Here is a 16,630-nt window from a genome sequence, read left to right on the forward strand (position 1 = left end):
GGATAATAATCAAACCGCTTATCCAAATTAAACAAGTTTGGTATAAAATGAAAGAGGACTTAAATAGCTTTAAAACTGAAATGTCTAAACGAGCAAAGCCACCTATTGAAAAATTTTCAATAAAAAATGTTAATTAATTACCATTAGAACAAACCTTGGGTCAGGTATATGAATTTCTTCTGTATTAAATGATATAAAAAAAATATAAGTAGACGTTCGTACGTTATTTCTGTTTAAAAGCTATTTCAGGCCTCATTCACATGATATAAAATTTGTTTAATTTTGATAAGCTGTTTGTTTATTATCCAAAATATTAGGCCAAGTTTAACTGGTAAAAAATAACTGTTATTTTCGGTCACTGGCACATTGTGCAAGTGCACTGATAAAACGTATATCTGGCCAGTCACAGAAGAAAGGATTAAAAATGAATTAATGAAGAATTTTTTGGAAAACAATGGTGTTTAAACAACGATCTTGCCATGATACTAGATTGTGGAGATGAAAAGAATTATCGCACCGCAATAAAAAAAAACAATAAACATAACTGAATGTCTTCTCGATTGGTGCGGCGTCAATCGAAAAGGATTTATAATTTTGTCAAGTTTCTAGTTTTTCAAGTTTGTCGCCTCGAGCGAGCAGTTATTTAGTGACCCTGATTTTCGACCCTTTAAAAACTTTTTATAAAACACAATGCTCCAATTTTAAAATTCAAGTACTAAAAAAACATTATAAAAATTACTAACCTATACATTTTTTATTTAACTAAATCACCTAATTTACTCACATAAATTATTTCTTAACAAGTAAAAGAGTCTAAGTTCAGGCGGAGCCGAACATTAAATACCCGGCGCAAGTATTCAATATAGTTTTTCACCGTTCCGAAAACTACCGCCACATGGTAAGCAGGGGTGGGGTTACCCCTATTTCAAACATCTTCGATAGAACGTTCAGTTAGATATAATGAGATAAACTTATATAGATATATGTGGGCGGCATCACGCCCATTTTCAAAAATTCAATAATAATGTTACTTTTTTTAAAGGGATTGTGTGGGTAAAATTTGCGTCCTTAAATTTCGAAATATCGAAGTTTCAAGCATTTCTGAAATTTACCGTTATGAAAAATTGGGCGTCATTTTAGTCCGATTTCGATGACTTTCAGCGTTTTGCCTTTATGTAGCAACCACAATAATCATACCGAGTTTGGTACACATTGATCGAACGGTTACCGAGATACACATAAGTGGGTCACGCCCATTTTCCAATATTTTATTATAAGCGTATTTTATGCTAAAGAATTATTATAAGCATCAATCTTGAATGAATTAGCTCCAGTATTTACTGATTTATCGAAGCTTTCGTATTTCTCTGAATTACCGTTATATGGGATGTGGGCACGGGTATTATCAGATTTTTTAAATTTTCAGCCGTTTGGTATTTTCTGTGAAGGCCAACTGTCTCAAGTTTGGGAGAAATTGGCGAAGCGGTTCCCAAGGTATACACATGTAATCATAAGTGGGCGTGGATACGCCCATTTTCCAAAAATTTATAACATTCTTATTTTTCGCCTAAAAAGGATTGTAAATATCAATTTTGAGTGAATAAGCTTCAGTAGTTACTAAAATATCGCAGTTTTCGTATTTCTGAAAACTACCGTTGCATGGGAGGTAGGCGTGGTTATCGTCCGATTTTGCCTATTTTCAATAACATCCGTCCTACGCTCAAAAGAAGTACACATACATATTCGTTAAGATATCTCAATTTGTATTCGAGTTATCGTGTGCAAAGACGGACGGACGGACGGACAGACAGTCACCGCTTAATCGATTTCTCTTTTCATTCTGACCATTTATGTATAGATTTGTCTATATCTATTCCGATTCGTTTTGCCTGTTACAAACAACCGTTATGTGAACAAAGTTATAATACCCTTGTGCACAAGTGCGCTCGGGTATAAAAATACTTGACATCCGCATTCGCATCCGCATCCGCGGATGTTAGCGTTTAAACATCCGCATCCGCATTCGCATCCGCGGATGTCTAAAATTCCACATTCGCAACATCCCTGGTATGAACATATACACATTTCCCGGAGTAAGTTCCCTGAAGTGAATAGCCAAAAATGTCAGTACCAGTTCATTAACTATTAGAACTGCCTCAAAGCTCATGAAGTTTTCCGGGTACATATTTTATATAAATCAGTATTTTCGATCGGAAAACTCTGTTTCTCTTTAGGAGACTTCTAATAACCATACCCAGTTGTTTATTTAACAGTTTTTTAATATTAACAATTTTTATTTTGTATTAAAAAATGGTATAATATACAATTTGCTATTATTATGGGAAGTCTCGTGAAACAAAGTTTTCCGATCGAAAAATATTGAATTTCAAGACTTCTATACCCGTTCTACGAAAAAGTGGTATTTCCTTATATAAAATACATATGTACATTAGAGGTTTACGCCGATAGGCTTTGCGGCGGCGGCGTGGTTAACTTTAAAAATAATCGGCGGCGGCGGCGACGCCGTTGCGTCTGGAAACGCCGGCGCTACTGCCCATAAGGTAGATTCCAAAGAGCCATGAACCTACCAATCTTATCATGTCATCTCGTCAGCGTTAGGCATTCGCCATGCCAATTCAGATTATAATTCTATTTATTTCATTATTGATTTAGTTTTAAATTTAAATATAGTTACTTCTTACTTGAAATGAAATGTTGAGTGCCTGGCGCTGATGGATCCGTATGTACTATTTAAATTTAAAGAAATAAAAAAATTAAAAAGTTAAGTTATTTGAGTAATTTATGTCGCTATTACCCTGTGGGGAAAATCTCTAGTTCTGAACTGGGGCGCTTCTAGTATATTTAGACCCAGTACTGGTTCGCGATAAATCTCTTTTGCATGCAAGCAACTGGCGAATTTAACATGGCAACGTACTAGGAAGTGTCAATTGCCCCCCACTGCATCCCTTTTTCGATAGTTCCGAACTAGTCCTAAATTCTATAGTTCCGAACCAGTTCTGTAATCGACAGACGAAAGAAAAAAATATCATGATTTTTCATTTTTTTTGGTTCTTCCGTGTGTGCGATTTTAAGTTATTTTGGAAGAAATGTGTTTTCAATTTGAAATTAAATTTGTTTGAATGATTGTAAGAAATGTACGTTTACATACCTTTAGCTGTAGCTGAGATTGCAGAGGTTTGTTAACACAAATTTTAGTTTTGTATTACCAAGCTATGAAGAAGCATCTGCGAAGCGTAGAATAGAAGCATATTTGAACGAAAAACCCGCCGAACACATATCTATGTAAAGTAAACAAGCCCCCCGCTGCATCCCTTGTTCGATAGTTCCGAATTAGTTCTAAATTCGACAAATAAGATCTAGTTCGTTCTGCATACCTTTTTCTATAGTTCCGAACCATTTCTAAGTTCGTCACGTTAGATATCGATTTCTAGTGAAAAAACTGAAATAAATTAGTTTTTTAAAAGTACCACTTTTCTCCGATTTTGGACTGGTGGGTATTTAGTTCATATCGGACTAGTTCGTTTTTGGGAATAAAGACCTAGTACGGAACTAGAAATTTGATTCACTAGTCCGCGGTTTCCCTGCAGGGTAATAAATGTTTGTAATAATCTTATCTACCGTTATGTTAAATTACGGAGTTCTTACGATTTTTGCGGGTTATAGATTGAAAACTAGGGAGGTCTACAATTTTCCAACAGTTTTACACATCAACTCCAAGCAGAACAGGCCTTTTTGGCCCACCGTTTAAAAATGGCTTACAGCTGGTTAAAATTTTCACTAAAATATTAAGCGCCAAATTTTCCTAAGGATAACCGAAAGTAATGAAAAATACTACTAATTTCCACCAAGAAGGGGAACTTTAACCCTGTGTAGAAAACATTGCGATGCGATGGAGCAAAACCTTCCTGGGGTTTGACCACCACTTGTGAATGCTAACATAATTTTCACACAGCCACCTAGTACTTGTATACGTCTGTGGGACCAGAACAAAATAACTTACTTATTTAAAATCTGTTTAAAGAATATACAACTCTTTATTAAAGAAACCATACACAAGAATATCAATTTGTTTTCGTTTTATCTCCGATAATTGAGGGGTTAGATGCAATAAGGGAACTTCTGTTAAAACTGCTTTCTGGACATTAGCGTTAAAGTTTTTGGTGTGTGATAACTTTCTTGTTCTGACAAACCCCCCCACCACTAGTGCATACATACTAGCGCAATTCGATATGCATTCGCCTACTACTGCAAGCTAACCACCTATGAATTTCAGCAGGGAATTTGTAACCGCAATCATACTCACACATACACATACCACATAAGTACCACATACCACATAAGTATATACACACAGACAGTTATTCTCATTTTATTTTTATTTTGTTTAACGCTTTATGAATGTACGTAAATACATGCGTACACACGCACACACCTACCTACACATACATACATACGCCCGTTAACAAATTGGAAATGATCACTCCCTCCGATCTAACCCTGTTGCATGGTGGCTTTCAAAAGGAGGTAAAACAAACTCCAGAATCAAACGCTGTCGTTGAAGTGCCCAGCGAGAAAGTCGAAATAGAAGACTGCTCGGATGACAGCGAGCAAAATGGCGTTACAGCTGTAGTACAGTTGACAGCCAAAAGATCAAAGGAGGCAGCAGAGGAGACTGAAACCAAAGTAGAGGTTACTGCAGAAAAAGTCGAGGTCGAAAGCGATGAAGAAGAGGAAGACGAAAGCGACAGCAGCGATGTGGCGGAAACGTTAGAAATAATTAAGAAGCCTAAATCAGCTGCTGATGTTGAAGAAAGCAAAAAGCAATCTTCGATTCCAAATTACAATCAAAACGATAACTCAATAGGAATAATAGTAACCACAACGCCGCCCACGCCGACAACTACGACTCCAACTGTGGCCGAAGTGACAGAGCAGCAGCAAGAGAAGGGCATGAAAGAAAGTCGGGTGATTGAGGTAGACGCCGAACAAAAAGAAATAGCTGAGAAAGGTAAAGGTGGCGGCGTGGTAGCACAAGTGACAAATGAAATCAAAAAGGAACAAGTAACCGTCGATAGTGATGAAGCAGAAATTAAAGTAATAATAACTCGCTTAAGCAGTTATCTTAAAAACATATATTATAAAAATGCATTTTTATTTCTTTATATTTTTAATACTTAAATCAAATTGAAAACGGATTGTACAATAGCCACAACAAAGCGAAAATGCAGTGGAACTGGCAGCACTGCAAGCGGAAATATCGACAACTCAGGTGGAAACGACGCAGACGCCAATCAAGGCAGCGGAACCTAAACAGCAGCCACAGGCTCAGCTAGAGGTACGTATGTATGACTATCACTAACCATTTCCTTCCAATGTTTTACTTAAGGCCGGGTGTCGCAAAGAACAGATACAGGAGCAGAACTCAGTACATTTGCAACAGCAACAGAAACACGAACAGAATTCACTACATTTGCAACAGCAACAGAATCATAATTCCGCGATTCTGAAACAAGAAACAGAACAAATACTTTGGACTTGTCTCTGTTGCTGGTGGCAAAAGAAATGTGAATATTTTACATTCGAGTTCATTTCTTTATTGTTGGTTTTATTTGTGCTTTGGGGATTATTGTTCCGAAAGTCAATAAAACAAAATTTCATCCATAAGGCGAAGAAAAAGTGACAGAATTCGTTAACTCGAACGAAATGCTATACCATGTTTCTGAAGTTGAGTGAAACAGAAAAAAGTTGACAGAATCAATATTTTGGATCCTGTTCCTTTTCTTTGCCACACAAGGCTTTTACAGACAGACATACATAAATATACAGATTTAACTATTTATGCACCTAGTCTTGAATTGGTCCGATTGTCTGTGCTGTTACCAGGTTAAAAATTACCTACTCTGTATCTAGTTATGATAGAAAATGCTATTGAAGCTCTGGTTAGAAAGATACTCTTCTGCAGCAAGTCTTTGCAGGACTCATCAAATATTAAATCTGGACGTTTCGACTTTATTGCAACGCTGTAAGGTGTCTTTTTTAAGAACTGTCGACGGATCTTTTCTGGATCGAACGCCAACGTTAGGTTAGATAAAGCAGGGCCAGCCATATGGCCACACATAAACATCATACGTCGGTAGTGTTACCACATTTGTGCACCACCCTTGAACTCCTCACGAAGTTTGGCAGTGTTGAAGGCCCCTGTCGTTTTTTTTTTACAAACTGTAATACACAACTAGGCTCTGTATCAATCGCCGACCGCAGGACCTGTAGCTTATCTTCGCCGAACAACATGACTTTTTCTTGTCGAACGCTTAGCAGAGTAAGTCCTTCACTGTTTATATTTGAGAGTTTTACATTCCCTGCGCTTATCTTCCTCTACAAGATTTAGCTTTAAAGCGTGCGCCGATAGCAGACTGGGTGCCGTCAGCTGTGCTCCCAAAACGGCCTAGAAGCCTTCGCCTTCAGGGATTCTAGGAGGATAGTGAGTTTACTATCATCAGACTGAAACATCATTTTTGTAAATTCTTTGCCCTGCGTGTGGTTCTACGCAATGTCAGCTTACTAATAGCGCTCTTACACGATATGTATTTGCATATGTAAATGCTACTTTTCTGGTACGTTCCAATATATGGTACATACGAGTAGATACAAAAAAGTAGCATTTACATATGCAAATACATAGCGTGTAAGAGCGCTGTAATACGAGACCGAACTTAACAGTTATTGATGAAAATTGCCATCGAAAAATTCACTATGAACGAAATTTTTGGCGTTGCATTATGCGACGAACTGCCAAAAAACTGAATAAGGAAATATAAAACAAAACAAAATCTCACATCAGGCTTAAGTTGACGTGTTGAGTAATCACTGATAATTTATTGCGGTAAGTTAAGTCTAGATTAATTCACCGTTTATAATGACAGAGACTTGTTGTGCACAGTAGTGAGTTTTTGAGGTCATTATGAGCCCCTATCGAGGTGACTTAGTCCATTACAGCAGGCTTCTAGGGATTAAGAAAAGGTCTTGTAATCTCCATTACCCCTTTTTCAGATCCCCTTCTATCCTTCTGACTACGTCAGCAGAGTACTTATAGGCATGCTACGACTTAGAAAATGGGCCGTATGCATAAAAACTAAGCAATTGCCTTTTCTTAACATTTCATACCTTTCACTTAAATTTATTTGAACAAATTGAGCAAAAGGGCTGACATTTTAAGAAAACGCATTTGCTAAGCTTTTACGCATACGGCCCAATATGTCTGGCTTATGAAGTTATCCTTTGAATACAAATAGATTTTTTTGCTCTCTTTTCGTAGACATCATTCCTAAATCTTACACTTCTGAGACCTGCACAATATTAACTCTAGTTAGTACCTTATATAATCTAGCAGTCTCTTTTTACGAACTACTCATAAACTACTAAAAGAAATTTTTTTTACAAATTATCTTAGGATTCCCCTGCAGTGGGTTTCACCTAGTGTACCCTAGTTCTTCCTTAGAGGAACGTTCTAACGTTTGCTTAAAATGGTTGGTCCGCAGTGTTATAAATTGGACTTTGGCAACTTTTGATTGTCACACTTTGGCAATTTTTTTTAGAATTTCTACAATTTGTTTGTGCTAAGTTAATGAATTTTAAATAATCATTAAAACAGGTAAATTCGAATGACACCATTAAGGATATCAAATCCGATATTAGCTCAAACATAGAACAGGAAAATATTGCTACCCTTAAGCGCCAGCAAAAAGAGTTGCTAGAAAAGCAACAAGAATTGGCTCAACAAATACGCCAGCAACAACTGATTGCTCAACAATTGGCATGCGAAAACCGTTTGCATCAACAACAATTAGAACAACAGAAACAGCAACAACAGTCACAGCAAGAAATACCAAGAATACAAACTCCATACAAACACCAACCAACACTAACACCCTACCAGCCACAAGAAAATATTTCGAAATATTCGACAATCGAGGAAACGAAGGACGAACACGGTTTCACACGCAAAACGGAAACTTACGAGTCCAAGGTACATGACTTTTGACCACAGTATTTTACTGGTGTATATAAATATATATGTAATATGTAAGTACATGGGGAGATTTTTTTTAATGTAAATTTTATTAGAAATGTTAAAATATAGCTATTAAAAATGTATAATAATTTACATCTTTCATTTTTCTCTTTTTAACCGACTTCAAAAAAGGGGGGAGGTTATCCATTCATCGGAATATTTTTTTTATGTATGTTACCGCATTACTTTGGACCACATTAACCGATTTCGATATCCCTTTTTCTGGTGCCTCAGCAGAGGTCCCATACTAATTTGTTTTAGATCCGATAATTGGATCATGAAGAAATTAACGGTACTTCTAAATTTTTATATGAGAATTGAAGTCGGTTGTGTTTTTTGCTTAAAAATTACTTGTTATTGTAACTATTGAGTAGTACCGAGCTCTACAGAGAAATTTATAATGCATAAAGTTGATAATGAACTTACTGAAGAGTTAAAATACAAATTGGTTAGTTGCCTTAATTTCATGCAAATTTTAAAATGCGACTTCGTCTTTACACCAAAATTTTATTTTTTTCATTATTTTTAGTCGACTTCAAAAAAAGGATTATCTATTCGTTGGAATATTTTTTTTAATGTACATATGTTACCGCATAACCGATTTCGATAATTCCTTTTTAAAGGAAAGGTTGCACCTCAGAGGTGGTGCCATCCTAATTAGGTTCAGATCCGATTATTGGATCAGAAAGAAATTAACGGTAGACTGAAAAAAAAAAATGGAATTTTTTTATTTGAGTACCGTTTAAAAATGTTCGTATTTAAATCAAGTGAAAAGTCCTAAAAAAATGGATTTTTCCATATACATACACTACGTATAATGGAAATATTCAATTCAAATACGCCCGTGTTAAAATGAAGCATTTTTCACTGCACTAGTCAGGAAAAATACTGGTTTACAACTAGAATTTCCTGACAGAAACCGAATTAGTTCGAAAATGAACAGACTTGTACCAAGTACAAAACTACATATTTATTCATGCCCTCTTTTATTTGACTTCAACAGTTTAATACAATAAAGTACACAAAATATTATAACTTTTATTTGAGTAAACCATTAAATCGAATACGTATTCAATTATACCTACGGTGACCATAAATAAATATTTACGTAGTATAAAAATATCAAATGAGTATCTATGACTCTAAATCCTTAATATATTTTAAATTAAAAATGAATCACGTTTTCTTCTTCGATATTAATCTTTTTTTACATGAATATTTATAAAAGTATTTTTATTTGACTTCAACAGTTTAATACAATAAAGTACACAAAATATTATAACTTTTATTTGAGTAAACCATTAAATCGAATACGTATTCAATTATACCTACGGTGACCATAAATAAATATTTACGTAGTATAAAAATATCAAATGAGTATCTATGACTCTAAATCCTTAATATATTTTAAATTAAAAATGAATCACGTTTTCTTCTTCGATATTAATCTTTTTTTACATGAATATTTATAAAAGTATAGTAAAACATATTATAATTACAATAGCTTACACGAAAAGTGAAAATCTTTAAAAGATTATTTTATAGGCAAATTTTGAGTCGTTCAAAACGAAAACAATACCCTTTTTTTGTTTTGTGGTACTTTTAGCAGTTATTTGTCAAAAATCGACGTCATGAATCGACGCAAACGACGAATTACAAAGTGCCCTTTACAAAAATATATAATTGGTGCAGATTTGTGCTCCATAGCATTCTACATTTCTAATCCGATTTTCATTATCTTTGGCTCAAAATTTACTGTAATGATATATCTTCTTTATCGAATTTTTAAAATAATGAAAAAAATAATCAAATTAAACTGCGTATTTGATTGAAAATCTCACTTTTTTCGACTTTGGGCGTGTGTGAATCGGTAACAAAGTTCTATGGGGAAAGCTGTTGAATAATACTTTTAGTATGGTGAGACAGTTTTGCCAATCTGCTGTGTGAAATTAAATATTTTTTGACAGCAGTAAATTTTTGATAACCGCAGCTTTATGCGGAATAAAATATTACAAATTTAAGTGAAATTAATATTTTAAGAAAACATCTACCATCGTTGATTGCAATTCATCAATTTAAGCTTTTATTTAACGAAAAATTACACACATCAACAATCTTTGCTATTATCAAAATTTTCTATGCATTTGTTAAAAAATTCAAAGCTACTGAAATTTTATTCACCTCATAGTTGCCAAAAATTTACTAGCCGCGAACTTTATTACCGATTCACACACGCTCTTTGACGACAAAATGCAAATGGTCGCGTGTAGTACTAATAATTTTCATTGAAGTCGCCACAAGTTATATATTTTGGTAAGAGGCACATCAATACCCTTCGAGCTGTAAGTCGCTTACGTTGATTGGGAGATCTTTTCATGAGATATTAGCTGCATTTTTTTGTAAACGAGCGACAAAAGAACCCTCAACTCGGGTAAAATTTCCTTTTAGGTACTTAAGCAACCCTGCCGGTAGCTGGCAAGAAACATGTGATTAGGTCAACGGGATGTAGACACAAAAAACAATAGAAATTAGTAATTATGCGAGGTATTTACGTAATATATATACTTATTTAAAATATATATCATGTATATACGAAAATAAAAATTTCCCCCTCCACTTTCCCACTAACAATTCACAATATAGCAGTTTTTTCACTTAACAACACTACTCTTCAGGTCGCGTATGTTTTAACCGACCTGACTGAACTCGGATAAATAGCCGAGTTTGTGTTGTTGCTTTGCGTGTATTTCGTTATTTAAGCGAGTGTTCTTTTGTAGCTCGGTTGCAAAAGAAGCAAAAGCTACGAAAAGTACCAAAAAGCACTTTTTTGAAAAAATTCATCCAGTGTCCGATAATTTTAAAATAACGAATAAAATGCGGGCCAAGTGCAGGACACTTGGAAAAAATCAGTACATTTTCAGGTATTTCAGGTTTGAAAAACTACGCAGGACCGACCTTTGAAAAACAGTACGGTCCTGCAAAAAACAGAACGGATGGTCACCGTAATTATACCAGTCCTGTTAAATAATGATTAAAATTCATAATTATTATTAATTACTGCATGATTTTGGATAACCGTTTAATGTTTAAATACCGATATTAGCATATTTTTAATGATTAATAATTAATTACTGAAAAAATGTTAATTAATTCATTAATTTTAATTACATCATTATTTTGTTATTTTTTATCATTTACAATTATTTTTGACTTTTTTTTAATTACACGATTAATATAATTATTTCATCAATTTCTATTATCAATCAACAAGCCAAACTATAGACAAAAATTAAGAATATTTAGTACCTGCCTAATTATTNAATGTTAATTAATTCATTAATTTTAATTACATCATTATTTTGTTATTTTTTATCATTTACAATTATTTTTGACTTTTTTTTAATTACACGATTAATATAATTATTTCATCAATTTCTATTATCAATCAACAAGCCAAACTATAGACAAAAATTAAGAATATTTAGTACCTGCCTAATTATTATTATTTATTTTATTCTTATCCAAATCTCAAATTTTAAACATTAATTATTACTTTTATAAAATTTAAATAAATAGACTGAAATGTGCAAAGTTAATGAATTTAATTTTTTTTAGTGAAAACTGTTATTTTTTTAAGTTCACTCATAAATGAACTAAAGTATTCACTTTAGTTTTAACTAAAATGTTATCTTTTGCATATTCAATATAATTAAAAATGATAAAAATATAGTATTTATTGTACTTTTAATAACATTTAATGGAAAATGCATTTAAATTTATGTTCGAAAGTTTGAAATATATATGTATTTATTTTTCCCTTTAATTAATACTAAATAAATTTAACACTAATTATTGGCAAATCTAAGGCTGCTAAATAAAAACGTGTAATATTTTAAAGCGTACTTAATCAAAAGTTCTTTATTGTATATTCATGAATTCATTTTATTTTTTGACTCCTAAACTAGTGGTTTTGGTCCATAATGGGACTAGTGTTTTCTGTATATTTTGAACTATTATGAGACTGGTATATTTCTGACCGAAATCTGACAATTTGCTATTTCGTAGGACATCCCCATGTTAGAAATACCAGTTGATTGCATGGAAAAAAGATAGTTGGCTGACTAGTTGGGCATGCGGGTCATACTTTAATTAATTAAGTAAGTATATGTAACCTGCAGGGAAAGCTACCAGTTGTGAACCAGAATGCTACCAGTTTGCGTTGCAGCCCAACTAGTTCACGTTGTATCCCTTTTCAATGTTAGCCACTGGTATTTTTAACATGGCGGTGTCATAAGAGATGTCAATTGTCCGCTCCTGCAATAGCACGCTACCAGTAGAAATACTAGTAGCATCATACCAGTTGACGGGATAGACTGCCTATTCATCCCCCGTGAAAAGCATAAGTACGTCATTTTTCTCGAGCCGCTGCAACAGTGGCAATGGTCGACAGAGTAAAGCTTTGGCACGCCAAATCAAGAGATCCGAGTTCGAATCTCAGTGAGCGAACCTTTTATTATTATTTTATTATTTTTTATTATTATTATTTTTTTCATTTATATCTCGTGTGTAATTTTTAAATTTATTGTTTTAAAAAGAACGAAAAATTATTTCTTTTAATTTTTTATGGTATTTGAGTATTTTGGTTTTTACCAAATCAAATTAAATTTATGTACAATTTTTATTTTATATTTAAATTGAAATAATCAATTAAATTAATTTACTTACTTTACTTTAACAACCTCCAAGTGTACTCGAACCTGAGATCTCAGAACCCGAATCGGTAGTCTTCACTCGACGCCACAGCCGACATTTGCGATGAAAGCGACCCTGCCGGCAAAGCTACTGGTTGTGAACTAGAATTCTACCAGTTTGCGTTTCAGCCCAACTAGTTCACGGTCTATCCTTTTTCAATGTTAGCGACTGGTATTTTTAACATTGCGATGTCCTACGAGATGTCAAATGTCAGGCTATGCATCAGCATCTACTAGTAGAAATACTAGTAGCATCATACCAGTTGATGAGATAGTCTGCCAATTCATCCCCTATGAAAAGCATTAGTATGCCTTTTTGCTCGCGGCGCTCCAACAGTCGCAATGGCCGACAGAGCAAAGCACTCGCGTGGTATGCCTGAGGTACCAGGTTTAAGCCCTGGTGCAGGGAACATTTTATTTTTATATTTATCTTTTATAATATTTCTTTTATTTATATTTTTGATTTTGGGTTTTTTTTTGTTATTCTTAGATTTAATAAAAAAATATCTCTTTTTAATCTATTTTTTTATGGCACAAGTATTTCTTCCCATATATTTGTTTATTTTTTTTTGTCATGCAACTAGATTTTTATGTTTTTTATTTATATTTAAATTGAAATAATTATTCCTACTTACATTGATCTAACTTTAAAAATCTTAACCACCTCCAAGCGGCCTCGAACCTGCGATCCCAGAACCAGAACCAGTAGTCTTCAGGTGACGCCACAGCCGACATTTGTAAGAAAAGCAATTAATTGCGTTTTATTTTAGGCTTTGGCAATTCAAGGGCAGATGTCGCTGAACGCTTAAGTTCTTCGAAAATGTCGAACTGGTAGGCAGATATCTACTAGTTTATGAACTAGTATTTTTTCTAACTGGTTTGGTTTTTCACTACAGGGGATTAACCGCATTTTAGCTTTGGTTGTGCCTATTCACAGACAGATGTGCTGATCGTGTAAGTTGTTCGAAATCTCCGAAATGGTAGGCCGTCGCTTTAACACATACTAGTTAATGAACTAGTATTTATACTGACTGGTTTGGCATTTCACTGCGGAGAACTGGTATAATTATAGTGCATGAGGAACTGGTATGACTTCTCCATTTAATACCAGTTTTCGAACTAGAATTTCTACCAACTAGTTTACTTTTTCCCCGCAGANTGGTAGGCCGTCGCTTTAACACATACTAGTTAATGAACTAGTATTTATACTGACTGGTTTGGCATTTCACTGCGGAGAACTGGTATAATTATAGTGCATGAGGAACTGGTATGACTTCTCCATTTAATACCAGTTTTCGAACTAGAATTTCTACCAACTAGTTTACTTTTTCCCCGCAGAGAAAACCCAAACCAGTTAGAAAAAATACTAGTTCATAAACTAATATGTGCCTACCAGTTCGACATTTTCGAAGAACTTAAGCGATCAGCGACATCTGCCTTTGAATTGCCAAAGCCTAAAATAGAACGCAATTAATTGCTTTTCTTACAAATGTCGGCTGTGGCGTCACGTGAAGACTACTGGTTCTGGTTCTGGGATCGCAGGTTCGAGGCCGCTTGGAGGTGGTTAAGATTTGTAAAGTTGGATCAATGTAAGTAGGAATAATTATTTCAATTTAAATATAAATAAAAACCTTAAAAATCTCGTTGCATTACAAAAAAAAATAAACAAATATATGGGAAGAAATACTTGTGCCATAAAAAAATAGATTAAAAAAACTATTTTTTTTTATTAAATCTAAGAATAACAAAAAAAACCCTAATTAAAAATATAAATAAAAGAAGTATTATATAAAAAAAAAAAAAAAAATTCCCTGCACCAGGGCTTGAACCAGGTACCTCAGGCATACCACGCGAGTGGTTTGCTCTGTCGGCCATTGCGACTATTGGAGCGCCGCGAGCAAAAAGGCATACTAATGCTTTCAATGGGGGTGTGTTAACCAGGCATTGACCGAGTTACAAATCGTAATCGACGCCATGCTTATAACAGGGAGTCGATAACGCCGATTATGATGTATAACTTTGAGGCAGTGTTAACCAGACATGATACAAAGCGACCCTGAGGACCGGTTGTTCAATCTATCACTACTTCCCGGTTAAACATCATTATCGACGTTTTCGACATCATGCATATAACATGTGATCGATAAAGCAGTCGTTGCATTTAACCGGAGCTTCTACCTCCGATTTATGCTAATCAGGCGTTGAACAACCGGCCCTAAGTCATAGTTTATGCAATTAATGAAGAGCTTGTCCATTCGCCGCTTTCGAAATTTGGATGATCATGTCCACAACATAGTGCGCACAGTCATTCTGACTAATTTGTGCGATACTTTCTTCAATTGCACGAACTATATTGCGCTCAGTAGTATATCACTTAATAATGATCGGGCATGGAGTTTTAACTTCGAAAATTCCTTTTCTACGAGGTTTAACATATGAGAGTATGCTTGCAAAAATTTTAGTAAGCATCCATTTTTATTGACCATATATCTTTTTTCTTGTGTTTTATGGGTTCTTGCATTATCTAAAACTAAAAATGAATTTTGCATCTCTGGTCTGCATTCAATTTTATTTAACAGCTCCTGGAAAAATACTTTGAAACGTCCCGAAATCACACTGGAATGAGAAATAATTTTTTGGTGAAAAATGCTAGCATAATTCATGGCAGCAATTAGAGTTACGTTTCTTCCCTTTACGGTTGGTCTTTTGTTGGGGAGATCAAATTGAAAATTCTGAGACATATTGTCGGCGATTTTCAATAGTTGTTTGACTGTTCATGCGTTCCATTTCGATAGAAGCCATTTTTAGAGTAATCTTGAGCTCTTTCAGACCATTGAAAATTGTATATAAACCCAACGCTACATTGCATTCTTCAAGTATGTTTTTAAAATATGTTTCAAGGTTACAATAGTCTCAATTTTTACCAAGATTCGAGGGTTCAATTTTCTTGGTCTATGTTTTCCGCTAGAAAGTTCCACTAGTTCGCAATCATTGTTAGTGTATCTGGGAATGATGGTTTTGGCGGTGTTTTTATTTACGGATGTAATTCGCGCTGTTTACACAACGGTCACTACGGAAAAACCTGTGCAAAATCCATACACAGTAGGGATGCAAAAAAAAAACATCGATGCATCGGAAGCATTGAGGTTTGCTATTCGATGTATCGAATACAACCGATGTTTTGGACCTTCCGATATACATCGAAATATCGATGTACTTTATTCGATGCATCGACTTTTGTGTGCAATGCACACTGTACATACTAAAATTATTTTGTAAGCTTTCAAACTCTACGCTCTAGTAGTAGGAGAGCCCATCAAATTAAACCGAGTGGAATAGGGGTCCCAGAGGCCATATATATATTTGGTGACTTCATGCCTGAGGGAACACGAAATGGGTCTGCTGCCTCCCCTAAGGCCAGTCAGGGCAAAAAAAAATTAACAAATTTTTTTTTGGGATTCGAGTATGTCAGGAGTCCCATATTCTGATTGTTCTTCGAGACAGGGGAGGGATACGAATAGGTAGTGCTGCAAGGCCCCCTGTTTAGCCTTATCAGTTGATGCAGCGAGATAAGCGACGCCTCGCCTTTAGGATCCGAGTATCATCGAGGTCCTCAAAAAACCAATGCTCATCTGAACGAGCATCAAATTCTGTGTAAGAAAAACCACTGCTGCATTTTCCAAACAGTGGTGGACATGGCTGCTGCAGCGTTTGAAAGTCGCCATCCTTGTCCAGTCATTATACACTTTTGACCTCGCAAAAATTAATTCTCGAATTTTTTCTGGAT

The 16,630-nt window shown here is 34.7% G+C and overlaps 1 protein-coding gene across 5 annotated transcripts in view; it reads left to right on the forward strand.

Annotated features, from left to right (window-relative positions):
• The window catches only part of LOC108380860 (mediator of RNA polymerase II transcription subunit 15), a 251,110-nt gene that overhangs the window by 120,283 nt on the left and 114,197 nt on the right, over positions 1 to 16,630 (forward strand). For all 5 annotated transcript variants that reach the window (XM_017637267.1, XM_017637275.1, XM_017637282.1 and 2 more), the window contains 3 exons: positions 4,543 to 5,115; positions 5,228 to 5,356; positions 7,673 to 8,047. In XM_017637267.1, coding sequence (XP_017492756.1) covers positions 4,543 to 5,115; positions 5,228 to 5,356; positions 7,673 to 8,047 — 1,077 coding nt within the window. The remainder of the gene's footprint in view (positions 1 to 4,542; positions 5,116 to 5,227; positions 5,357 to 7,672; positions 8,048 to 16,630) is intronic.

This window comes from Rhagoletis zephyria, unplaced genomic scaffold (genome assembly GCF_001687245.7).
Source record: "Rhagoletis zephyria isolate East Lansing unplaced genomic scaffold, Rhagoletis_zephyria_1.1 Rzeph_scaffold_00129, whole genome shotgun sequence".
NCBI lineage: Eukaryota > Metazoa > Arthropoda > Insecta > Diptera > Tephritidae > Rhagoletis > Rhagoletis zephyria.